The 27,252-nt window shown below is 35.4% G+C and overlaps 1 protein-coding gene across 3 annotated transcripts in view; it reads right to left on the minus strand.

Annotated features, from left to right (window-relative positions):
* RB1 (RB transcriptional corepressor 1) overlaps positions 1 to 27,252 on the minus strand; it is a 168,211-nt gene that overhangs the window by 72,453 nt on the left and 68,506 nt on the right. For all 3 annotated transcript variants that reach the window (XM_040448408.1, XM_040448410.1, XM_040448409.1), the window contains 6 exons: positions 26,319 to 26,406; positions 14,026 to 14,142; positions 12,740 to 12,796; positions 12,623 to 12,654; positions 12,464 to 12,540; positions 11,157 to 11,353 (listed from right to left, as the gene is read on the minus strand). In XM_040448408.1, coding sequence (XP_040304342.1) covers positions 11,157 to 11,353; positions 12,464 to 12,540; positions 12,623 to 12,654; positions 12,740 to 12,796; positions 14,026 to 14,142; positions 26,319 to 26,406 — 568 coding nt within the window. The remainder of the gene's footprint in view (positions 1 to 11,156; positions 11,354 to 12,463; positions 12,541 to 12,622; positions 12,655 to 12,739; positions 12,797 to 14,025; positions 14,143 to 26,318; positions 26,407 to 27,252) is intronic.

Consider the following 27,252-nt stretch of genomic DNA (forward strand, 5'->3'; position numbering starts at 1 on the left):
AAAATATAAGCCATTCATTATAACTATATTGCTATGTAAAACAGGCTTTCACTTAAAGTTTGGAAAAATAATAAAAAAAGAAATACTTTAAGTTTTTTCTTATGTAAAAGTTGTGTAACTGAAGGAAGAAATCCACTAATGTTTGGTGACTAAAGAAAAGTAGTACCACAGAATCCATTTTAATGAGTCAGCTATATTTAACAACAATTAAAGGATACTTAACTTTCTTGGGACTTATTAAAAGTAAAACAACTAATAACTAGTACTTCTATGATCTCCATATAATAAGTACCCCTTCATAGCAGTACTATTCAGAAGATATGATGTATTTAATATAGGAAAATAGAAATAAAATATTTAGGGTATCCTAAATATTCTTTAAGCAGGCATATTTGTAAAAATGTTATCAGTAAATACTATGCATAACTCTTTCAGTCATGATGACGAAGTAACAAATAGGACTTGTCTTCAACAACTCCAAAATTGAACTACATAAATGAAACAATTGTTTTCTGACACTGAACAATAGGCAGCAAAGGACAGTAATCCCAGAGAGAAAGAAAACAAATGGTAAGCCTGACCGCTGCCTCAGTTTACTGCATGGAGAGAATTCCCAGGCTACAACACAAGGAGAAGACACTGAAATAAATCCCAAAGGTCCCTCTCACAGAACTGAAGGATTCAGTTCTGAGTCAGAACTGAGAATTCAAGGAAGCCAAAGTAGCTAAAATTAGCTGGGCACAATACCAGAGAAGGAAGAGTTACATAGAAAGGAAAGAGGTGCAAAGATAGAGCTCCAGAGATATGCAGAGGGTTAGTCTCAAGTCTTCTTCAGAGGAGAACCCGTCAGTGCGTACAAACTACTGAAGCCAAAGAAAAAGCCATTGGGAAAAGCAGAACCATTCCCGAAGCTGACACAGGTCCAGGAAGAATTCTGATTTCTACCACCCAAAGTGGAAAAACCTATTTAATACGTGGAACATGAGGTAGAGTACTCAGAAGGGTGTTACAGATTAGTCATAAATTAAAGATTGCTCTGGCTTTGTCTAAAAACAACAATAACAAAAGCCTTGAAAAGGGTCAAATTATTTTCAAGAAACTAAACTGTGTACCAAAACACAATTCAAGCACAGTGAAAGGAGTATGAAAGTATCTAGGACTCCATAAGGTAAAGCTCACAAAGTCTGGTATCTGATAAGAAATTACAAAGCAGACAAAGAAAAGCAGGGAAATATTAAAAAGGAGAAGTATCAGTCAATAGAAACTGACCTAAAATACAGAGATGCTAAAATATGTAGGCAGGGACTTTAAAACAGTTATTGTAACTATATTCTACATGATCAAGAAAGTCAAAGAAAGCCCAAACATGTTTTTCCCCATTAAATTAAAGAGAGTTTAGAAGACGTAAAAAAAAAGATTCAAATAAAACCTCAAGATGATAAATACAGTGTCTAAGATTAAAAGTGCAATAGACAGGGGCGCCTGGGTGGCGCAGTCGGTTAAGCATCCGACTTCAGCCAGGTCACGATCTCGCGGTCCGTGAGTTCGAGCCCCGCGTCAGGCTCTGGGCTGATGGCTCGGAGCCTGGAGCCTGTTTCCGATTCTGTGTCTGCCCCTCCCCTGTTCATGCTCTGTCTCTTTCTGTCCCAAAAATAAATAAAAAATGTTGAAAAAAAAATTAAAAAAAAAAGTGCAATAGATGGAATAGCAATTAGACATTCAGAAGAAAAAATTAATGAACTTGAAGATATAGCTATAGAAACTATCTAAAATGAACAACAAAACACCTGGGGGAAAAAACAAACAAACAAAAACAAGAACAAAAGAGAAGATCAGTGAGCTGTGAGACAACTTCAGGTCACCTAATATATTTATGACTGGAATCCCTGAAGGGAGGGGTGGGAGGAGTCAACTAAAATATTTTAAGATACATGAAAACATGCTCAACCAGTATTCATCAGGGAAATGCAAATCAAAGCTACAATGAGCTATCACCTTACACCTGTCAGAATGATGATTTGAAAAGACAATAGTTGACCAGTGGCCTTATGGATAAGATAAACAGTCAATCAACTCATATCTTATATGCTATACACATTATATACCACATTTTTACAATAAAGCAAGCTAGAAAAAATGTTATTAGGAAAATTATACAGAAAGGAAAATACAGTATCTATAATAGTGTACTATATTTACAGAAAAACATCTGGGTATAAGTGGACCCATTCATTTCAAAGTCTTCTGTTCAAGAGTCAATTCAACTGTACACATTGCCTATAAGAAATCTACTTTAAGTATAAAGACACAAATAGGTTAAAAGTAAAAGGATGGGATAAATAGGCCAAGCTTGTATTAATGAAAAGAAAGCTGGAGTGGTTTTACTAATATAAGACAAAGCAGTTTTCAGAGCAAAGAATATTACCAGCGATAAAAGGGGTCATTTCATAATAATTAAGGTGTAGATTCATCAAGAAGACATTATAATTCTAATTGTTTATGCACCTAACTTCTGTATGTAAGACAATCAACTAGGTTTTGTTAAAGAGATTATTTAAAAATTAAGACAGGGGCTTTTAATTTTTAGGAACTCTCTAACCCTCTGCCTCTCCTAGAACCTCTTATCTCAAGGTCACTTCCTTCAAGTATTGAAGACTTTGGTCCTCAGTCCACACTCGTCCTAACACATGTCCTGGGTGACTTCACTGTTCACTCAGCCTCTTGGTTCCTTGACCACCTCATTTCCAATGGTGTTCATGTGCATTCCAGCTCATTTATGCATTCCTAAGGTTATTTCTTAGAATACAGTAAACTATGCAGAAATGTTCTAGCTCTGGAATATGAAGTTGAAATCTCTTTATATTAAATTTCATTAAAAGAGGTTTCTTAAAACCTCCACTTTCTCCATCAGCCTCCTATCTCTTCTATGCAACTGAAACTACTAAACTTACCACTTTAATCACTCTGACCAACTTCCTCACTTTATTTGCCCCATTATCAGTCTACCACATCTGTGTTGGCAAACCCTAATATCCTGGGTCAATCTAGCTGTTGGTCTTTTCTAATCCTACATCTAGTTGCTAGGTGGTGCTGGAAAAAAATCATGCCACCACAAAGAGTTGGGGTGGCACTACAAATTTAAAATTTCTACCTTCAAAATTTCCTTCAGTGCTGCTAGGTAATCCTCTTATCTTCCATCACTCAGTTCTATTATTCTCCTCAGCAACAATTTCAAATTGTATGCACTCTCCTCAAACTTCTGACTATACTACTTTGCACTCCCTACTACCCTCTATCAACTCATCCTCAGCAAACTACTCACCTCTATTTTATATATAAAAATAAAGCCATCAAATGGAAACTTCTTCATTTTCTGCCATGGCACCCACATACCAACCTTACTGGTACCTGCTTCCATTCTTTACATTTTGCCACACGATATGTGCCATCCCACCTTGCTTCCCTTTTAATTTTTTTTTTAGTATTTATTTTTGAGAGACAGGGAGACAGAGAGAGAGAGAGAGAGAGAGAGAGAGAGAGCGAGCGAGCAAGCGTGAGTGGGGGAGAGGCAGAGAGAGAGAGGGAGACACAGAATCTGAAGCAGGTTTCAGGCTCTGAGCTTCCGGCACAGAGCCTGACATGAGGCTTGAACCCATGAACCATGAGATCATGACCTGAGCTGAAGTCAGATGCTTACCTGACTGAGCCACCCAGATGTCCACCCTGCCTCTCTTCAAACAAGACATGACACCTATTCAAGGGAGCCCCTTGAATCTGGACAGGACCTGTGATTCCTCTCACCAACAGAATACAGCTTTCAGCTATAGTTCTTTCAGAAGCTTCTTGGAAGCCAGCTGCTATGTAAGACAAATGACTACCCTAAAACCAAAATGCTGTGAGATGCCACCTGGAGTAGGGAAAATAGAAGGGAGGAAAGAAAAGGTGACCATGTATGAGGGGCAGCCAGGCGCCAGGCTTGTGAGTTAAGAAGCACCGTGGAAGTGGATCTTGCCCCTGATACCACACCATCAGGAACGAACTGCCCAGTCAAACTCTTCCTAAATCCCTGACCCAAAGAATCATGAGCAAGATAAAACGGGTGTTTTAACCCACTAATATGTCATCCAGCAACTTCAGAACACTCCTAGTGACTCTATTCCATCAATATTTGATCCTACCTTTCCCATCTTGAAAAATAATCTTCCCTCCACCTCACACACTTGGCAGCTGTATCTTTATTTCCCTTCACAGACAAGACTCTCATAAAAGTTATCTACAATCACTGTCTCCACTTTATGTCTCATTCACATCTCTTCAAAATTCCACTGCAACCTACTCCTGCCTCTACTACTTCTATTAACAGTCCTTGCTACCATCACCAGTGGCCTTGTTGCCCAAACGAATGAATACTTTTCAGTTCTTACTGGCTGCTCCTATAGTATCTGAAACAGCAACCACTGACTCAGACCCTGTAATGTCTTTCTCTTTATGACACCACTTCTGATTTCCCTCTTATCTCTCTAGCTGTTCTATTTCAATCTCTTCTATAGGCTTCTCTTTTCTGTCTAGCTCTTAAATGTCAGAGAGCCTCAGGATTCTATCTTTAGCCACCTTCTCTTCTTAGAAAGCAGTCCCCCTCAACTGCAGTTTTGCTTTCTATGGTTTCAATTACCCAGTCAACTGCAGCATAGAAGCAGAAGATTCTCCTTGTAGGGTATGATCGGACAGTCAGTAGGAGCCCAAATTCACCTCACTTCATTTCATCACATAGGCATTTTATCATCTCACATCATCACAAGAATAAGGGTGACTATAATACAATAAAATACTTTGAGACAGACCACACAAATTTTAGAGTATATTGTTACCACTGTTCTATTTTATTTTTGTTGTTGTTAATCTCTTACTATGCCTACTAATAATAAATTAACTTTATCACAGGTATATATGTATAGGAAAAACAGTACATAATACTATTCATGGTTTCAGGCATCCACTGGGGGTCTTGGAACACATCCTCTGTGGATAAGAAGGAACTATTGTACTACATTCTCTCTTTAGGTGATCTTATCCATTCTCCAAACTTTAGTTACTCAGTAAAAACATACAGATTAACAGCTTCAGAGCCAGAGAGACTTGCGTTCAAACCACAGCTCTGCATTTAACTTGTGTGGTCTAGGACAAGTTATTGAAGTTCTCTAAGCATTAATTTATTCATTTAGAATACTACATCAAAAATCATCACAAAAATTAAATATTAAAAGAACTACTCACAGGGCATCTGGGTGGCTCAGTTGGTTGAGTGTCGAACTCTTGGTTTAGGCTCAAGTCATGATCACACAGTTCATGGGTTTGAGCCCGTGTCTGGCTCTGCACCATCAGTGTGGAGCCTGCTTGGGATTCTCTCTCTTTGCCCCTCCCCCTCACATGCCTGTGCGCACGTGCTCTCTCTCAAAACATAAACATTAAAAAAATAAAAGAACTACTCATCACAGTGCCTAGCACAAGATGAACTGTCAATAAAGGGTAGAAACTGTTGTTATTATATATGTGTCAGCAGCTCTCAGGTTCATATTCCTAGCTTAGATTTCTTTCCTATGCTCCAGACATACATAACCAACTGCTACTGGACACATCTACTTGAATGACCTACAATCACGTCAAACTCAACATAATCAAATGAAATTCATCTTTCCAAGGAAATTTCATCCAATCCCAGGTATCTTAGTGAAAGACACTACCTACATTTGATCATTAGTTGACCCCTCTCTATCCTTCACTCCAACTTATTAAATTGCACATGCATAATATGATGTCAGATACTGTTCTGAGTGCTTTATATACAGTAACACAATTAACATGAGACATGCACAGGTAATAAGATATAAAGTTTATAAATGACTAATAAGTAGTATAAATAGACACTGTAAGGCTGTAAAGGAGGAAGAATGACTACAGACTAGGATGATGATGAAAAACAAAGTGGAAGTAGAACTAAAACTCCGGTAAATAAAAAGGCAGAGGAAAGTATTTTAAATTGGGCCCATGAAGTGAATAAAGACTCAGGGATAGGCAGAAACAAACATGGTTGTGTGAGTTATAGTAAAAGAAAAGTCTGAATGGAGAAGAGAATACAAGGGAGACATTCTCAAACATTTTGGACTCATAACACTTTTACATTCTTAAAATTACTCAGGATTATTCAAGACCCAAAAAACTTTGTTCATATGGACTTTATCTCTCAATATTTACTGTATTAGTAATTTTTAAGTATAATTAACTTTAATTTAAAACAGAAAATTTCTAAGAATGTGATTTAAAGAAGCAAAATTAACCACTGTATGTTTATATGTTAAATAATGTTAATATTTTATAAACTCATTATATGTTAAGCATAAATAGCCATATTTTTCAAAAAAAATTAGTGAGCACACTGGCACTATTTTATAATCTTGTAAATCTCTGGTTTCCTAGAAGAGACCTGAATTCTCATAACTGTCTCTATATCTACTTTGTTGCACTAACAACAAGGTACTGGTTGCTTGCATAAGAAAACCTGGCCTCACACAATAGGTAGTTGGAAAAAGGAGTGTTTTAATAGAGTTTTCAGATAATAATGGATATATTTCTTTGATACTACCCTAAAACTTGGCAAGCTATAGTTCCTTAAAGGTTAATTGCAATATGGAATTGGGAACAACATCAATAAACAAAAATAAACTTTTCATATTCTGAGACCTTAAAATCTGTTGGTCTGGGGCATCTAGGTGGTTCAGTTAGTTAAGTGTCCGACTCTTGGTTTTGGCTAAGGTCATGATCTAACAGTTGGTGAGATCGAGCCCCAAGTCAGACTCCATGCTCACAGCATGGAACCTGCTTGGGATTTTCTACCTCTCTCTCTGCCCTTCACTGAATTATGGAGATATTACAAATGTTGACAAATCTCCTTATACGATATCAAGTCACATTTATTAATGTACCACTGATTTCATCAGAAGTCTTTGAATGCTTAGAGTGGATACAAGCTTAACAAAATTCTCATTTTCACTTGAAAACTCAAAATTCACCATTGGCAATATTTATTGTCAGTTGTTTTGAACCATGTGTGCGTGAAAATGGAGATTCAATAAAATTAATACTTCTTACTGGTTCATCAATGACATTCTTAAATAAAACTGACTGTTCTGTTCTGTATTTTAATTGAGAGTTTGTGGTGGTGAAGAATACAATGACTACTCGCCAGTTGGATGCTGATCTAATACCTACAAAGGTGCCAACACTCTTACGTCACTGATATAAATGTCAACAGAGTAAAAAACAGAAGTAACATCTGAATAGCAACATAAAAATACTTCTTATCTTTCAGATTCCCTAAAATGGTTTGAGGGACACCAGGGAGTGTAAGACCATACTCTGAACTGCTGATACAAGAAAAAAGGAGACAAAGCTTCCAAAAGAGAACCTTGAGGGATCAAAGAGTTGACCTAAATAAAGTTCCCATTCTAAAAACTTGCATCCGGGGTGCCTGGGTGACTCAGTTGAGCATCTGACTTCAGCTAACGTCATGATCTCGCGGTTCATGAGTTCAAGCCCCGCGTCAGTCTCTGGTGCTGAAAGCTCAGAGCCTGGAGCCTGCTTCAGATTCTGTGTCCCCCTTTCTCTCTGCCCCACCCCTGCTTGTGCTCTGTCTCTGTCTTTCAAAAATGCATAAACATTAAAAAAAAAATTTAAAAACCTCCACCTGATTCCTTTGACCCTCTTCACATGCTGGGTAATTTTCAAGTTGTATCCTGGATGTCATAAATGTTAAGTTGTAAAGCTTCTGGATTCCGTCGTTTTTCCCTCAAATGAGTACTGTTTTCTTTTGTTTTTAAGCAGACAATTATTTTTGCTGAACTTGAACTATAAACTGTTTATTTGGGCACTAGCACCTGTCTCACTTCAGATCCTTTGTCTTTCATTAAGCTGCTCTGAATCTGTTACACTGCAATAACTTAGGTCTCAGACAGAGATGTGGGTAGACAGAATCTGGGCACTCTTTCTCTGGCTCTTTCCTTTGCAAAATCTGTGCATTCTATTCAGTAGCCAAGGTTTCCCCAGCTTCAGTTTTCTAGTTTCCCTGGCCTGAAAGCCTGCAGTTTTCCCACTGGCACCCCCCGCCCCACCCCATCCTATTATAACTTCTCACCTAAAAAGCTTCCTTCCCAGCTCAGGGGTCCCCTTCACGCCTAAAGAGTCTGTCTACTCTTCCTGTCCAGGGGTTTCAGGCAGTTGCTTTTTGGATTACATAGAGGTTTTATAGCTTTTTTGAGGGGAGTCATATGGTAGTCTCTTCCTCCATCATTACCAGATATACAGATCCCTCACAGAAGGTTTTTGTTTAGTTAGCATTATGAGATTTGTTTTTTTATGTTTATTTATTTCTTCTGAGAGAGAGAAAAAAAGGGAAGGGGAGGGAGGGAGGGAGGGAGGGAGAGGGGGGGAGAGAGAGAGAGAGAGAGAGAGAGAATGAATGAATATCCCAACCAGGCTCCACACTCAGCATGGAGCCCAACACAGGGCTCGATTGCATGACCATGAGATCATGACCTGAGCTGAAATCAAAAGTCAGAACTTAACAGACTGAGTCACCCAGGCACCCTGAAATTTGCATCTTAAAAAGATTTCTCTAGTTGCTGTCAGAGAAATAGTCTTAAGGAAGTTAGAGATGCAAGGAGATCAACAGAAAGAGTCCACAATATCCCCAGAAAGAAAGACCACTTAGAAAATAAAATACCCAATGTACTTTGGTTTATAAAGATTTTAGTGAGAGAAATCTGATGAATTTTGAATACACTAAAAGAAAGATATCCAAATCTCACCTCATCATCTACTGGCATTATAAACTGCTTAAGTGATTTAAAAGGCTTAAACATCTGGAAGTCATTTAATCTAACTCTTAGGTATGGTTTGTTCTAAATTGCCTCTAATTTCTTTAAATTTCCATAGAACAAAAGTTCACTAAGTTTTCCAATAGACTTTTTAGCATTTTATACTTATATATTACCTGTTAAACTCTCTGGTATCGAAACAAAGAAAGGTGTGCTTTTTCCTTATTCTATTCTTGATTTATTAAATCTCAAGATTGTGTAGCAAAGATGCTAAGACTTTTCCCCATGCAACCATTAAAAATCCAATGATGTTCTTTCTTTCATTAAATTATTGGAAGGAAAAGTAAGTAGTACCTCACTTGATGTTTCCCTGGGTAAACAACATTGTTTGAATCTACAGTTTAATGAAAAAATTGTATTGTGATACAGAATCAAAAAATTATTAAAGTTTTCTCTCTTGATCTGGGTGTTGGCAAAATGGGTGTGTTCAATTTGTGAAAAATTCATCAAACTATAAACTTGTTATATATACTTTTCTGCATATATATTATACTTCAATTTAAAAAAAAAAACAATGTGCGAAAGCTGAGATATATCTATGGTATGTACCTTCTCTAAAATGTCAATTATTCTCATGGGAAAAATTCACAGTATTTTATTTGTGTAGTGTAACTTATCTTCACAGTTACCCTATTCCCTTATCAAAAAGGTAAACATTTTAGAAGTAAAATATGTGACATATTAAATATTAAATATTTGACATATTAAAAATATATGACAATAAAAATCATCTATAACTTCATCCCCTAGCAATACCAACTGCATTTAGAATTTAAATTTAGAGGCTTATGACCTCCATATCATTGTATTAATATATGATACCCTTTTCTAGGCTTTGGGCATGTCACTTTTTCTCCAAAATTTCTCAAAAATAAAGGAACATTGTTTAGAATCCTAGAACACCAGTAACTGAACTAAACAGGCTTGAACACAAGCAATTTATAAACAGTAAATGTCTACTACTTCCTCCATAAGTTTCAGAGCCCATGTCTTTTCTGTATCTTCACAATGTCTACCCCAATGCAAGGCATGTTGCAGACGTGTACTGATGGAAAAAAAAAAAAAAAAACTAATTCTTTAAAAGAAATGACAACAGTCACTTTCATATGATACAGTAATGTTTTGATTTCAATGTCTAGAAGAAGAGGGCATATCAATCTCTGAAAAGTACTCTTTATTAATTTCTTTACCTATTTATTCATTTTTGCCATTCTCATTTAATCCCCCAGAAATCCCCTAGATTTCTCCTAACTACTCCGGATCTTATAAAGTGGAAGCTCTTGTATAATGGGGTTACTAAATTCAACTATAGCAATGCAACAGCTTTCTATCTACTTGGCTTACTTCTCTCCTGTTCTATCTACTCTGTCCCTACAGCAATGCAAGAAAACACTAAGACATAAGTTATCTCTTAGCCATTAAACTTTTAAAACATCAAAAAATTTAAACTAAGGCTTACATGTATAGATTAGAATTCTAGTGTAACTAAAGTCAAAGTTTTCATTGCCATTTCTATATACTAGCATAAATGAAAAGTTACATGCTTAGCATGGAACAAACTTTCAAAAGAAACCAACCCCATATTAATCTACAAATCTGGTGAGTCACAAAGTATTACCCAACTATGGAGATTTAAAAAGCATAACACAGAAGAAATTCAAATAAGTATCTTACTATTGCTATCTTTATGAAACAAAAGCCTTATCAATAGCTTATATGCTATAAATAAAATACCTAGAGAATATGATTTGTGCTCCTACAATGCTATAAACAATAACTGTAATCAAACAATATTATAGGGTTTTGGACTATCTTTAATGATAGAACAAAAAAAAAAATCCAAATAAATTCAACCAGAAAACTATACTTTTAAATCATTTAAATAGCATAATTTTTTTACCTTTTTTTAGAATTTAAGAGCATTTAAATTTTCAAATATGCCATCTCTAAATATACTGCTCAAATACTTTATTCTGCTTTGCTTTAAAGTACCATGTTTTAATTAAAGCTATTCCTAAATAAATCATTGTAGCGGATGGTCTAGGGAGCCCAAGTAAAAGAGAAAACTCCATGCTAATATTCCACTTGATTCTTGGGATATACACTGAATTACAGTGTTCATTAAACTGCATTTGCTCTTGAGGTAAATTTTAACAAATAGTTCTAACAGATAACTGTTATCCATTTGCATATTAATATTTTTAATTGTTTTAGCTAGTTACTTACAGAGAGCCATGCAAGGGATTCCATGATTCGATGTTCACATCGCTCTAAATGTTTTATCATTTCTCTGGTCAAGTTGGCTTCTGCTTTGATAAAACTTTCAATCACTTTGTAAAAATCAAAGGCTTTTAAATTAAGTACATTCAGAATCCATGGGAAGGACAAATCTGTTCCAGTATCAAGATTCTGAGATGTACTTCCTAAAAATGAAAGAAAAAGTGTAACTTAGGTATGAAATGTTAAGCCTTGAATTATGTATTTTTAGCTTGGAAGGTTTTATCAAACAAAAACTTAAAACACAGCAGAAAAGCTACACAAAAATTTCTATTTAGAACAGATTTGTTTTTCATTTTGTTTATTTTAAGTAGCCTCCATGCCCAACATGGGGCTTGATTTCACAACCATGAAATTGAGAGCTGTGTGCTGTACAGATTGAGCCAGTCAGGTGCTCCTAGAGCAAAACTTTTATTGTGGAGTCCAAGGCTTCTAAATTTTGAGTGTATGTCCACACGTTTTTCCTAAATAGAGGGCTTATGCTTCTATCAGATTTTCAAAGATTTAAATACCCTACCCTTATATCAGGAACAAGTATAATATCTAACCAGCAATGCATTAGCATATCCATTTTAACAACCTCAATAATCCCTGATGTTGGGAGGGAAGGATTCTTTAAAATTTTGCTAATTTGGTTAGAAAACAGCAACTCTTTTAAATGTGCATTTTCTGGTTATTAATGAGGATTCAGTTTTCCACATATGTTTAGCAGTTTTAAGTTTCTCTTTTATTGTGTATTTGTATCCTAGGTAAATTTTTTTTTGTTTTCACAAACAAGACTTCTTAATATCTACAATATTATTTGCAAAACAATACATGTCTAAAATTGTATCATTTAAAAAACACCATCAGTGGCTTCTGTTCTATTTATCTGGTGAACCATAGCTCCAATCTTTGGTCTCACTGCCATAAAGCCTATAGCAGTGTTTCTGTATAGGGAAATGCTACTTTTGTACTCCTTGGAAATTCACAATCTCCTGTCTTGAAAGGGATTTCAAAGGTTCATTTCCTAGATTCAGGATAGCCCAGAATAGGAGCCTAGTGAAATACTATTCCCAAGATGACCTGAAATAATTAAGATAATAACACATTTAAATGATTTATGGTGACTACTTATATTCTTCAGTATATACTGATCTAACATATGCATATCATCCCCTTAACTCCACTCCCCCCCAAAAAACACACCACACCTTAGGTAAGTTTTTTAAACTTTAAACTGAACTAAAATGTTTATTGACTAAAATTTAACTTACTGCTATATGTAGCCATTACAACCTCAAGAGCGCATGCCAACAAAGACATATGAAAGATGTTGTCATTCAGGAGTTTACTAAAGAAAAGAAAAAGAATGATTTTGAAACATTTACTTTTATAAAAAGAAGAAACTGTTTTATTAAAACTAAAGAATTTACCTAAAATTTTGAATGGATAATCGTTCTTCTTCCTAAAACAGATATAAAAAATGTTTAGTTAATGTCTTTTTTATGTCAGCATTAAATTTTCTTTCCATTATGTTCTTTTTAACTTACTGATTTAAGCATAGATTCCATTACTCGGTAATATAATCGGACTCCAAGTTTGTATCTCTAGAAAGAAAAAAAATTAGATTCCACTACTTTAAAAATCATAATTATTAATTTTAAAGAAGTTTTCTCTTGAAACATATTTCTGATACTTCTTAGGAAACTGAATACCAAGAGACCACAAAAACTAGCTTGTCTAAAACTTAAGACTTCAGTATAAAATGTTTAAATTCCCAATAAATTATCAAGAGGGAAGGTCCAGTACTTGGTTTTCCTTCATTTCCACTTCAGTCCATATCAATCGATACACACACACACACACACACACACACACACACACACACACACTATATACATGGTGCTAGGGTTAACTCTTTTATATACTAATGTAATGCTTCTTGTGGCCTCGGTTACGTATTTTCACATTAGCTCTCTAGGACTGAGAATAGTCTGTCCATAAAACTGGAAAAGGCAATAATCTGACCCAACTGATGTCACCCGCAAAAAGTTTTAACCAAATAAACAGTTCCTATTAGTTCAAAGAATAACAAAATTTTAGATATACACACACAAACCATATTCCTTCATTCAAATTATATGCATAAATTTCATATATAACCAAAAAGACTTATAAATACAATTATTTAAAACACTATTAGCATCCAAATATAACCTCACTATGCTGAAATAAATGTATATAGATTATAGTTTTCAAACATATTTTTATGTTACCTCACTATTTCCACACAATGAAGCAGAGCAAATACAGAAACCCAAATCTCAAAGAAGTTTAATGGCAGTTCATAAATGGCAGAACCAGATATAAACCCAGGGTTCTGATTCAGAGCCCATATCTTCACCCAATGTACTGGTTTTAGATATTCTGAAATAATAATAGTAGTAAAATGATATCACTACCACTGATAAATAGCAGGTATAATATGATCCCATTCAGAGAAGTATATGCATTCACGAATATTCATATATGTATAAGCCAAAGACTATACACCAAAAATTTAATAGTATCAAAGATTTTAATTTTTTCTACTGATTTTTTAAAAATTTCTACAATTTGTCTAAAAACTTCTACATGTTTACTTTTAGTTTCTGTAATAGTGTAAGGGGCATTTTCTTATAAAATTTTCCATAAGCAGCAGCATACACAGGCAGGTAAGATACAGAATCTACCAATATAAGACAAATATTATTGTAATATTTTCACAATTTGGAAAGACATTATATTTGAAATTATTTCTATTATAGTGACACCAATCGAAATGAACTCAAGTTACCTGTGATCCAATTTCCATACATCCCTGTCCCACAGCTTTAGCAAATTTCTCTTTAAAGATGCATCCAATATCCTTCACTCTTTTCAGGATACTTTCCTTTGGATTCACTGTGCAGTTCTTTAAAGAGGAAAAACTTAAGTCAGTGTTGAGGATACTATTCAATCATAATTAACATGTCTGTCCTATGATATACAACTTTTCACTTTTTGATTATTTACACTATGGAAATACTTCCATAAAAACTAGGTAAACACAACTACTGAAAATAAAAGGAGCATAAAGAATTTCATTTTAGGATGTTAGTAACCAAAAAACACTAAAGCACAAATAAAAAACCCTACTATCTAAATTTTCTGCTGCTATGTTAAAGAAGAGATTTGGTAGCCTCTCCATCCATCAAAAAAGAGACTCAAAGACATTACAAACTGATACCATGAAAATACAAAGGATCATAAGTGACTACTAAGAACAATTATACACCAACAACTGGAAAACCTAAAAGAAAAATAAAACTTCTTAGAAACATACAAACTACCAAATCTGAACCATGAAGAAACATAAAACCTGATCAATCAAGAAACAAAAGTAATAATCAAGAAACAAAAGTCAAGATCCAGACAGCTTCACAGGTGAATTTTATCAAACATCCAAAAAGGAATTAATACCAAAACTTCTCACACCCTTCCAAAAAATAGAAGAAATAACACTTCCAAACACATTTTACAAGGCCAGCATTACCCTGACACCAAAACCAGACAAGGATACCACATGAAAACAAAATTATAGGCCAATATCCCTGATGAATGTAAATGCAAAAATCCACACAGAACAAACGATTAGGAAGCCAAATTAAACAATATGTTAAAGGATCATATACCACAATCAAGTGATATTTATTCCAGAGATGCTAGGATGGCTCCACATTCACATATCAATCGATATGACACATTAACACAATGAAGGATAAAAATCATACAATCTCAATAGATGCAGAAAATTCTTGACAAAATTCAACATCCATTTACAATAAAAACTCTCAACAGAGCAAGTAGAGAGAGAACATACTTCAAAATAATAAAAGCCATTTATGACAAGCCCACAGCAAACATCATATTCAGTGGTGAAAAGCTGACAGATTTTCCTGTAAGATCAGAAACAAAGACGCTCACTCTCCTCCCACTTTTATTCAACATAGTATTGAAAGTCTTAGCCAGAGCAAATTGGCAAGAAAAAGAAATAACAGGCATCCAAACTGGAAAAGAAGTAAAACTGTGTCTATTGATACATGACACATTATATATAAAAAACCCTAAAGACTCCATCAAATCATTGTTAGAATAAACAAATTTAGTAAAGTTGCAGGATACAAAATCAATGGACAGAAATCAGGTGTGTTTCTATGCACTAATAATGTACTAACAGAAAGAGAAATTAATAAAAAATCCCATTTACAATTGCATCAAAAAGAATAAATTACCTAGAAAAGAAACTGAAGAAGACAAAATAAATGCAAAGATATCCCATGTTCATGGGCTGGAAGGATTAATATTGTTAAAATGTCCATACTACCCAAAGCAATCTACAGATTCAGTGCAATCCCTATCAAAATTCCAATGGCTTTTCCACAGAAATAAGTGATCCAAAAGTTTGTACCCATCAACAAAAGATTAAAGTAATCTTGAGAAAGAACAAAGAACAAATCACACTACCTGATTTCAAACTGTATTACAAAGCTATAGTAATCAAAACAGTACGTTATTAGCACAAAACAGACATGCAGAGCAGTGGAACAGAATAGAGCCCAGAAATAAACTCATGCATACAATTAATCTGTGACAAAGGAAGCAAAAATATACAATGGGGAAAAGACGGTCTCTTCAATAAACAGTGCTGGGGAAACTAGACAGCCACAGGAAAAAGAATAAAACTTGCCAACAATACAAAAAATTAACTCAAAGTGGATTAAAGACCTAAATATAAGACACGATACCATAAAACTCTTAGAAGAAAACATAGGAGATAAACTCCTCGACATTAGTCCACAAAACAAAAAGGAAACCAATCTACTGAATGAGAGAAATATTGGCAAATCATATATTTAGCAAGGGGTTAATATTCAAAATATATAAATAACTCATACAAGTCAACAAATAGTCTGATTTTTAAAAAAAGGCAGACCTGAATAGACACTCTTCCAAAGAAGACATACAGATAGCCAATCAACACATGAAAAGAAGTTCAACATCACTAATCATCATGGAAAGGCAAATCAAAACCACAATGAGATATCACCTTATACCGGTCAGAATGGCTACAATTATAAAGACCAAAAATAACAAACATTGACAAGGATGTGGAGAAAAAGGAGCCCCATGTACTGTGGGAATGTAAATTGGTACAGCTACCATGGAAAAGAGTATGGAAGTTCCTCAGAAAATTAAAAATAGAACCATTATATGATCTAGCAATTCCACTTCTGGTATTTATCTGAAGGAAACAAAAACGCTAACTCAAAAAGATCTGTATCCCATCCTCACTGCAGCATTATTTACAGTAGAAAAGACATGGAAACAACCTAATTGTCCATGACTGATGAATGGATAATATATATATGTATGTACGTATGCACGTGTATAAAATGGAATGTTACCCATCCACAAAAAATGAAATCTTCCATCTGTGACATGTATGGAACTTGAGGGCATTATGCCAAGTGAAATAAGTCAGACTGAGAAAGACAAATACTGTAAGAACTCATTTATATGTGGACTCTGAAAAAAAAAAAAAAACAAACACAAAAAATCAAGCAGATACAAAAAACAAATTGGTATTGCCCGAGTAGGGGTTGGAGGTGGGCAAAATGGGTGAAAGCTGTAAGAAGTTACAAACCTTCAGTTATAAAATAAATAAAATAAGTCATGAGGATGTAATATACAGCATGGCGACTATAGATAATAATACTGTAATGTATAATTGGAAAGTTGCTAAGAGAATAAACCTTAAAAGTCCTTATCACAAGAAAACAAAAATTTCTAATTTCTTTCTAATTTCTAATGTATGATGACATGGGAACCAGACTTACTGTGATCATTTTGCAATATATACAAATATTTAATCATTATGTTACATATTTGAAACAAAATGTTATATATATATATCAATCATACTCCAACAAAAATAAACTAAAAATGAAACAATTATAATACGACTACTAAAATAAAAAGAATCTCATGTACTTTCATAAATTATCTTCAATTAAGAGTTAAATTGGGATGTATATTACCCTAAAAATACAAATAATAAAATTAAAACTATGATTTGAGTTTGGTATCATATCCTAATTAAAAACTGTGCTAAGAGTTAAGTATTATTAAATCATTTCACTACCTTTTCAAAACACATAATAGAGAAATGGTTACAAAAGAAGTTTTAATACATGCATCATATGGGGTGGGCCTCTAGTAATTAAAATTTATCACAAGATGATTACTAAAATGCATATCATGATACAATAAAATATTCTGTAATTCATATTGTAATCTATTAAAACATATCAAAAACTTGATTCCCTTCAGCTATAACCAAAGAGTGACTATATTCTTACAATCTTTATGGGTCAAATACATTCAAAATACTATAAATTAGAAAATAAACTTTTGGCCTCAGCAATCACACAACAACAAGAAATAAAAGGCATCCAAAGGGGCAAGGAAGAAGTCAAACTTTCACTATTTGCAGATGACATGATACTCTATGTAGAAAACCTGAAAGATTCTGCCAAAAAATTACCAGAATACACAAATTCAGCAAAGTAGCAGGATATAAAATCAATATGTAGAAATCTGTTGCATTTTTATACAGCAATAACGAAGCAGCAGAAAAAGAAATCAAGGAATCAATCCCATTTGCAACTGCACCAAAAACAGTAAGATTCCTAGGAATAAACCTAACTAAAGAGGTGAAAGATCTATACTCCGAAAACTATAGAACACTTATGAAAGAAACAGAAGATGACACAAAGAAGTGGAAAAGCATTCCATGCTCATGGATTAGAACGAACATTGTTAAAATGTCTATACTACAGAAACCAATCTACACATTTAATGCAATCCCTATAAAAATACCACCAGAGGGGCGCCTGGGTGGCTCAGTCAGTTAAGTGTCCAACTTCAGCTCAGGTCATGATCTCACACTCCGTGAGTTCAAGCCACGCGTCAGGCTCTGTGCTGACAGCTCAGAGCCTGGAGCCTGCTTCAGATTCTGTGTCTCCCCCTCTCTCTCTGCCCCTCCCCTGTTCATGCTGTGTCTGTCTCAAAAGTAAAACTAAAAACATTTTAAAAAAATTAAAAAAAAAAATACCACCAGAGTTTTTCACAAAGCTAGAACAAACAACGCTAAAATTTTTATGGAGCCACAAAAGACCCCAAATAGCCAAAGCAATGTTGAAAAAGAAAACCAAAGCAGGAGGCATCACAATCCCAGACTTCAAGCTGTATTACAAAGCTGTAATCATCAAGACAGTATGGCACTGGCACAAAAACAGACACATAGATTAATGGAACAGAATAGAGAACCCAGAAATGGATCCACAACTATACAGTCAATTAATCTTCAACAAAGCAGGAAAGACTATCCAATGGGGAAAAACACAGTCTCTTCAACAAATGGTGTTCAGAAAACTGGATGGGAACATGCAGAAGAATGAAACTGGACCACTTTCTTACACAAAAATTCAAAACGGATGAAAGACCTAAATGTGAGACAGGAAACCATCAAAATCCTAGAGAACCTCTTGGGAACTATTGGGACCGAAAAAAAGCTTCTGCACAGCAAAGGAAACAATCAACAAAACTAAAAGGCAGCCTACAGAATGGGACGAGATATCTGCAATGACATTATCTGATACAGGGTTAGTAACCAACATTTACAAAGAACTTATCAAACTCAGCACCCAAAAAACCACCTAGTTAAGAAATGGGCAGAAAACATGAATAGGCACTTCTCCAAAGACATCCAGATGGCTAACAGACACGTGAAAAGATGCTCAACATCATTCATCATCACGGAAATACAAATCAAAACCACATTAAGATACCACTTCACACCAGTGAGAGTGGCTAAAATTAACAACTCAGGAAATGACAGATGTTGGCGAGGATGTGGACAAAGGGAAACCCTCTTGCACTGTTGGTGGGAATGCAAACTGGTGCAGCCACTCTGAAAAACAGTATGTAGTTCCTCAAAAAATTAAAAACAGAAATACCCCACAACCCAGCAACTGCACTGTTAGGTATTTACCCAAAGGATACAAAATAGATTCAAAGGGATACATGCACCCAAATGTTTCCAGCAACATTACCAACAATAGCCAAACTATGGAGATAACCCAATGTCCATCTACTGATGAATGGATACAGAAGATGTGGTATACACACACACACACACACACACACACACACACACACACACACGCATGCACATATACATAGGAATATTACACAGCCATCAAAAAGATTGAAATATTGCCATTTGTAGCAGTGTGGATGGAGCTAGAATGTATTATCATATGGAAATGGGAGGAGAGAAGAGAGTGAAACAAACCACAGCAGTCTCTTATTTTTTTTATTGACAAGCTTTATTTTTTTTAATTTAAATGCAAGTTAGTTAGCCTACAGCACAGTATCGGTATCAGGAGTAGAACCCAGAGTTTCATCACTTACATAAAACACCCAGGGCTCATCCCAACAAGCACCCTCCTTAATGCCCATCACCCATTTATTTCATCCCCCCATTCACCTACCCTCCAGCAACCCTCAGTTTGTTCTCTACATTTAAGAGTCTCTTATAGTTTGTCTCCCTCTGTTTTCATCTTATCTTTCCTTCCCTTTCCTTATGTTCATTTGTTGTGTTTCTTAAATTCTACCTATGAGTGAAATCATGTGATGTTTGTCTTTGACTGACTTATTTTGCTTAGCATTAATACATTCTGGTTTCATCCACACTGTTGCAAATGGCAAGATTTCATTCCTTTTCATCACCGAGTAATATCCTGTGTATAAATACACCACATCTTTATCCATTCATCAGTTGATGGACATTTGGGCTCTTTCCATAATTTAGCTATTGTTGATAGCGCTGCTATAAACATTGGGGTTCAGATCAGCTTTTTTGTGTTGTTTGGATAAATACCTAGTAGTGCAATTGCTGGCTCATAGGGTAGTTCTATTTTTAATCTTCTGAGGAACTTCCATACTGTCTCCCAGAGTGGCTGTACCAAACCACCAGAGACTCTTAATCACAGAGAACAGGATTGACAGAGGAAGGTGTAGGAGACAAACTAGATGGGTAATGGGTACTAAGGAGGTCACTTCTTGTGATTAGCACTGGGTGTATGGAAGCAATAAATCACTGAATTCTACTTCTGAAACCAATACTGCACTGTATGTGCACTAACAAAAATTTAAATAAAAAAAGAGTGAAACAAAATAAGCTTTCTAAAACCAAGCTTAATTATACCTTTCTTTGAAATATGAACACTGGAGCACCTGGGTAAGCATCTGACTCTTGATTTCAGCTCAGATCATGATTTCCTGGTAGGTCCTGGTGGTGCTGGGAAAACTGGACAGTCCTGCATTGGGCTCACACTGGGCATGCAGACTTCTTAAGATTCTCTCCTGAGGTGCCTGGGTGGCTCAGTCTGTTGAGCATCTGCCTCTTAATTTCAGCTCAGATCAGGATCTCACAGTTTGTGAGATATAGCCCCACCTTAGGCTCTGCACTGACAATGTGGAGCCTGCTTGGGATTCTCGTTCTCTACCCCTTCCCTGATCATGCTGTCTTTCCCGCTTTCTCACAATAAATAAACATTAAAAAAAAAACCTCTCTCCCTCTGCCCCTCCCCTATTCACTCACTTTCTACCCTCACCTCTAAAAAATAAATAAATAAAAGATGAACACTGTCATTCAAAAATTTCACATTCTATAAAATCAATAATTCTTAGGGAAAGAAAACAGCACACATATGTTAGAAACAATAACAAAGAAGCCTCTCCTGTCATAAACTCATTGTTGCCTGGCACAAAAACAAACACTCAGATCAGTGGAACAGAACAGAAAACCCAGAAATGGACCCACAAACGTATGGCCAACTAATCTTTGGCAAAGTAGGAAATAATACAATGGAATAAAGACAGTCTCTTCAGCAAGTGGTGCTGGGAAAACTGGACAGTGACATGCAGAAAAATGAACCTGGACCACTTTCTTACACCATACACAAAAATAAACTCAAAATGGATGAAAGACCTCAATGTAAGACAGGAAGCCATCAAAATCCTCGAGGAGAAAGCAGGCAAAAACCTTTATGATCTTGGCCACAGCAACTTCTTACTCAACAGGTTTCCAGATGCAAGGTAACCCAAAGCAAAAATGAACTATTGGGACCTCATCAAAATAAAAAGCTTCTGTACATTGAAGGAATCAGCAAAACTAAAAGGCAACCAACAGAATGGAAGAAGATATTTGCAAAAGACGTATCAGATAAAGGGTTAGTATCCAAAATCTATAAAGAACTTATCAAACTCAACACCCAAAAAATGGGCAAAAGACATGAATAGATACTTCTCCAAAGAAGACATTCAGATGGCCAACCGACACATGAAAAAATGCTCAACATCACTCAGCATCAGGGAAATACAAATCAAAACCGCAACGAGATACCACCTCACCCCTGTCAGAATGGCTAACATTAACAACTCAGGCAACAACAGATGCTGGTGAGGATGAAGAGAAAGGATCTCTTGTGCACTGCTGATGAGAATGCAAACTGGTACAGTCACTGTGGAGAACAGTATGGAGGTTCCTCAAAAAATTAAAAATAGAACTACCCTATGACCCAGCCATTGCACTACTAGGTATTTATCCAAGGGATACAGATATGCTGTTTTGAAGGGACACATGCACCCCAATGTTTATAGCATCACTATCAATAGCCAAGAAAGAGCCTAAATGTCCATCAATGGATGAATGGATAAAGAAAATGTGGTATATATACACAATGGAGTATTACTTGGCAATCAAAAAGAATGAAATCTTGCCATTTGCAACTACGTGGATGGAACTGGAGGGTATTATGCTAAGCAAAAATAGTCAGAGAAAGACAAATACCATATGACTTCACTCATATGAGGGTTTAAGATACAAAACAGATGAACATAAGGGAATGGAAGCAAAAATAATATAAAAATAGGGAGGGGGACAAAACAGAAGAGACTTACATATGGAGTACAAACAGAGGGTTACTGGAAGGGTTGTGCAAAGAGGGGATGGGCTAAATGGGTAAGGGGCATTAAGGAATCTACTCCTGAAATTATTGTTGCACTATATGATAAGTAATTTGAATGTAAATTTAAAAAATTAATTAATTAAAAAAAAATAAAGTCACTGTTGCCAAAACATTCACTTAAATGCCTACAACTTCTAAGATTTTACTTACAGAAGATGTCATTCATTATAAAAATAAAGAAACCTGAATAAAGACATAAACTCAAAGAAGAACTTATTGATCCTCAAAATATGTTCTTAAGGTAAGCAATTTGCAATCTAGATAGGAAAAAATGCAGTTAGGCTGTTAAGCTTCATTTAATGTTAAACTTTACATTGAGCTCCAGAGAATGCCCCTGAGGTAGAATATTCTGCCAAACTAAAATATTGTAAAATAAAAAAAGAGCTCCTACATACTCAAAATGTTAGAGGAAATATTCAAAATGAATTTGAGAAGATAGATTATTGGGGGAAAACGAGAGACGGTGGCGGGGGAGAGAGAAAGAAAGAGAGAGAGAGAAGCAAACCATACGCGTCTCAACTATAGAGAACAAAAAGGGTAGCTGGAGTGGTGCTGGGTGATGGGATGGGCTAAATGGGTGATGGGCATTAAGGAGGGCACTTGAGATGAGCACTGGGTGTTAATGTCAGAGATGAATCACTAAATTCTACACATGAAACCAATTTTACCACATATGCTAACTAACTAGAATTTAAATAAAAACTTGAAATAAAAATAAGAGAACAGGGACGCCCGGGTGGCTCAGTTGGTTAAGCGTCTGACTTCAGCTCAGGTCACAATCTCCCGGTTTGTGGGTTCGAGTCCCTCACTGGCCTCTCTACTGTCACCACAGAGCCCACCTCATATCCTCTGTCCCCCTCTGTCTGTCCCTCCCATCCCTCTCTCAAAAATAAACATTTTTAAAAACAGAACAAAGAGATTATCATTCTTTTAACTTCTATCATTATTTCTTTTAAAAGTTCTAAGTAATTGAGTAGCTATTTTTGGGAAATATTCTTGTGCTACAGATAATCCACATATAAAAGCAACTTCAAGCAATTTGGATAAACAAAATCAGTTCTGAGCCAACACAATTATGAATATGATGACAAAATACTTTGCTAATTCATGGGGGGCATATAAGCAAGAAGATGACAACAGAGTATGACAAAGCCACAGGCAGGTCACGGTATTAAATGTTAACCACACAGGGGCGCCTGGGTGGCTCAGTCGGTTAAGCGTCCGACTTCAGCTCGGGTCACGATCTCGCGGTCCATGAGTTTGAGCCCCGCGTCAGGCTCTGGGCTGATGGCTCAGAGCCTGGAGCCTGCTTCTGATTCTGTGTCTCCCTCTCTCTCTGCCCCTCTCCCGTTCATGCTCTGTCTCTCTCTGTCTCAAAAATAAATAAATGTTAAAAAAAAATTAAAAAAAAAATATATGTTAACCATACAGAGCACAGAGTTATTGGAATACGGCAAATTGTAATAATTCTCTTGGCCTTATTCAATTTCCATGGATGAGAATTTCTGTGAATCCTAACCTTTATTTAAATTTAAATAAGGAGTGAAGAAGCAAGCAAGCAACGTACACGTTAGTTTTCATTATTTCTTTTTTTTTTTAATTTTTTTTTTTTAACGTTTATTTACTTTTGACACAGAGAGAGACAGAGCATGAACGGGGGAGGGTCAGAGAGAGAGAGGGAGACACAGACTCTGAAACAGGCTCCAGGCTCTGAGCTGTCAGCACAGAGCCCGACATGGGGCTCGAACTCACGAGCCGTGAGATCACGACCTGAGCTGAAGTCGGACGCTCAACCGACTGAGCCACCCAGGCACCCCAGTTTTCATTATTTCATTCTTTCTCTAGTTTTTGCACAGCAAGGGCCCTTCAGATGTCAAACTCAGGTCTATAGGAATTGGAAACTGCAATACACACAAGGTCAGACAAGAAATGTAAATAAAAATGGGCTGAAAACAGGATAAAAAAGACTATAGAGATATGGTAAATGTTAAATCCTAATACCACATTCAAAGAAAAGATCTTAAAAGCAGTCAGAAAGAAAATATACACTAACTATAATGAAACAACAGTCAGATTCACAGATTTCTTAAACAGCAATCAGGAGAGCCAGGAAATAGCAAAATAATATCTACAAACTTCTAAGAGAAAGTAAATATCTAGAATTGAAGATTCAGCTACACTACTTGACAAAAAGTAAGACTAAAGAAATTTTAAGAAACAAAACACAAACCTTTTAAGTTCAACCCAAACTGACACTCACTGAGGAAATTATTTAAATATGTATTTGACACATAGATCAATGGAAGAGAGTAAAGAACCCAGAAATGGACCCACAAATGTACGGTCAACTCATCTTCAGCAAAGCAGAAAAGAATATCCAATGGAAAAAAGTTCTTCAGCAAATGGTGTTGGGAAAACTGGACAGTGACATGCAGAAAAATAAACCTGAACCATTTTCTCACATTATACACAAAAATAAACTCAAAATGGATGAAAAACCTATGTGTAAGACAGAAAACCATCAAAATCCTACAGGAGAAAACAGACAACCTTTTGACCTTGGCCATAGCAACTTCTTACTTGACTCCAAAGGCAAGGGAAACAAAAGCAAAAATGAGCTATGGGGATCTTATCAAGATAAAAAAACTTCTGCACAGTGAAGGAAACAATCAACAAAACTAAAAGGCAACTGATAGAATGAGAGAAGATGCTTGCAAATGACATATCAGATAAAGGGTTAGTATCCAAAATCTATTAAAAAAATCAAACTCAACACCCACAAAGCAAATAATCCAGTTAACCAAGAGGCAGAAGACATGAATAGACACTTCTCCAAAGAAGACATCCAGATGGGTAACAGACACATGAAAAGATGCTCGACATGACTCAGCATCAGGGAAATACAAATCAAAACCATAATGAGATACCACCTCACACCTGTCAGAATGGCTAACAACTCAGGCAACGACAGATGTTGGTGAGGATGTAGAGGAAGGGGAACACGTCTGCACTGTTGGTGGGAATGCAAACTGGCATAGCCACTGTAGAGAACAGTATGGAGGTTCCTCAAAAAATTAAAAATAGAGTTACTCTACAACCCAGCAATTGTACTACTAGCTATTTATCCAAAGGATACAAAAATGCTGATTCAAAGGGGCACGTGCACCCCGATGTTTATGGCAGCACTATCAAATAGCCAAAGTATGGAGAGAGCCCAAATGTCCATTGACTGATGAATAAAGAAGATGTAAATAAAATCATACATACAATGGAACACTACTTGGCAATCAAGAAGAATGACACTTTCCAGTTGCAACAGAACTAGAATGTATTATGGTAAGTGAAAGAAGTAAGCCAGAGAAAGATAAATATCATATGATTTCACTCATATGTGGAATTTAAGAAACACAACAGATGAACATAGGGGAAGGGGAGAAAAAATAAAAACAGAGAGGGAGACAAGTCATAAGAGACTCTTAAATACAGAACAAACTGAGGGTTGCTGGAGGGAAGGGGGGGATGGGCTAAATGGGTGATGGTTATTAAGTAGGCATTTATTGGGATGAGTACTGGATGTTATATACGTAAGTGACGAATCACTAAATTTTACTACTGAAATTATTATATGTTAACTAACTTGGATTTAAACAAAACAAAACAAAAAAATATGTATCTGAAGAAGAAAGAAAATGAAATCAGAAATGAAGTCTAAGTTGCAAGAAAGAATTTGTCAACAAGCAAGGCAAAGATTAAACGTGAAAAAATCCAAAAAGAGCACTAAGTGAAACAGTACTACCAACATCTAATTTGGAGGTTTCAAAAAAGCAAGAAATAAGATAACAGACAAGGGCATGTTGGTTGGGAGATGTTTAAAAAAATATTCAGTATTTTTAATAATTTTTCTAATTTTAAATTTCTTTATCAAAATAACAAAGTTTCTTTTATTGCTTACATTAAAATAGGAAATCAGATTTTCTGATGGTTGATCACTTGCTGAATTTAAGATCATCATTAACTGTTGAATAGTATTCATAACGGTCCTAGAGAAAAAAAATAGGAAGAAATATTAAGCAATGAAGGAAAGCAAATAAATAAAATGTATCTATTTATCTATTTCACAAGTTAAATCTTTAAACTCACTATTTCTTGTTTATATTTAAGAAGTTATCTGAAATAAGACTTTACAAAGCCCTTAGTGTACTGTTATTTACAAGGACTTACATTTACTTAAACCTTTAGGAAAGAACATGTTCATAATCACTAAGATCATAATTAAAAACACTGATATGTTTATTTACGAATAAAACTACATTTCAGTACACAATTGGCAAAATTAATGATATTTTAGGAAAAGCACATATAAACTGCTATCAAAATGGTAATTTAAGAAAACATTACAATTAAAGTTTTTCAAATACAGTAGCATATACCCTAACTCAAATGAAGAAACACATGACTTTACAAAGATTTTCAAGATGAAACAAACATTTTAGAAGTCATCACTGTTAAAGCATAAAATTGGGTCAGTCCCTTAAGATTTCTTTAATGCTATAATTATGTGTGTGTGTTGTACAGTAAATACTAATGTTCCAATTTTGGAATGGTAGCACATTGCTACTATAGGTACTGTTTAATAGTGCAAAGAACTATAGAATGTTTATGGCTGAAAGGTTCCTTAAATATTGTTCAGTGAACATGTTCAGTGAGAATTTTCTTCCTCTTTTTTGTAACCTCAGTAAGAATTACTCAGTTTGGAAAAAGAACTTGTCTTTACATCTTCTAAACTCTTTTGGTGAAAGTTTCCTTTTAGGAAAAAACATGTCAAACATCCCTGGTTTTTCTTTGAATCATCTTTGTTATTATACCAAACTATTTTTTTATAAATA

This window comes from Herpailurus yagouaroundi, unplaced genomic scaffold, assembly GCF_014898765.1.
Source record: "Herpailurus yagouaroundi ecotype Mexico unplaced genomic scaffold, PumYag 197, whole genome shotgun sequence".
NCBI classification, from domain to species: domain Eukaryota; kingdom Metazoa; phylum Chordata; class Mammalia; order Carnivora; family Felidae; genus Herpailurus; species Herpailurus yagouaroundi.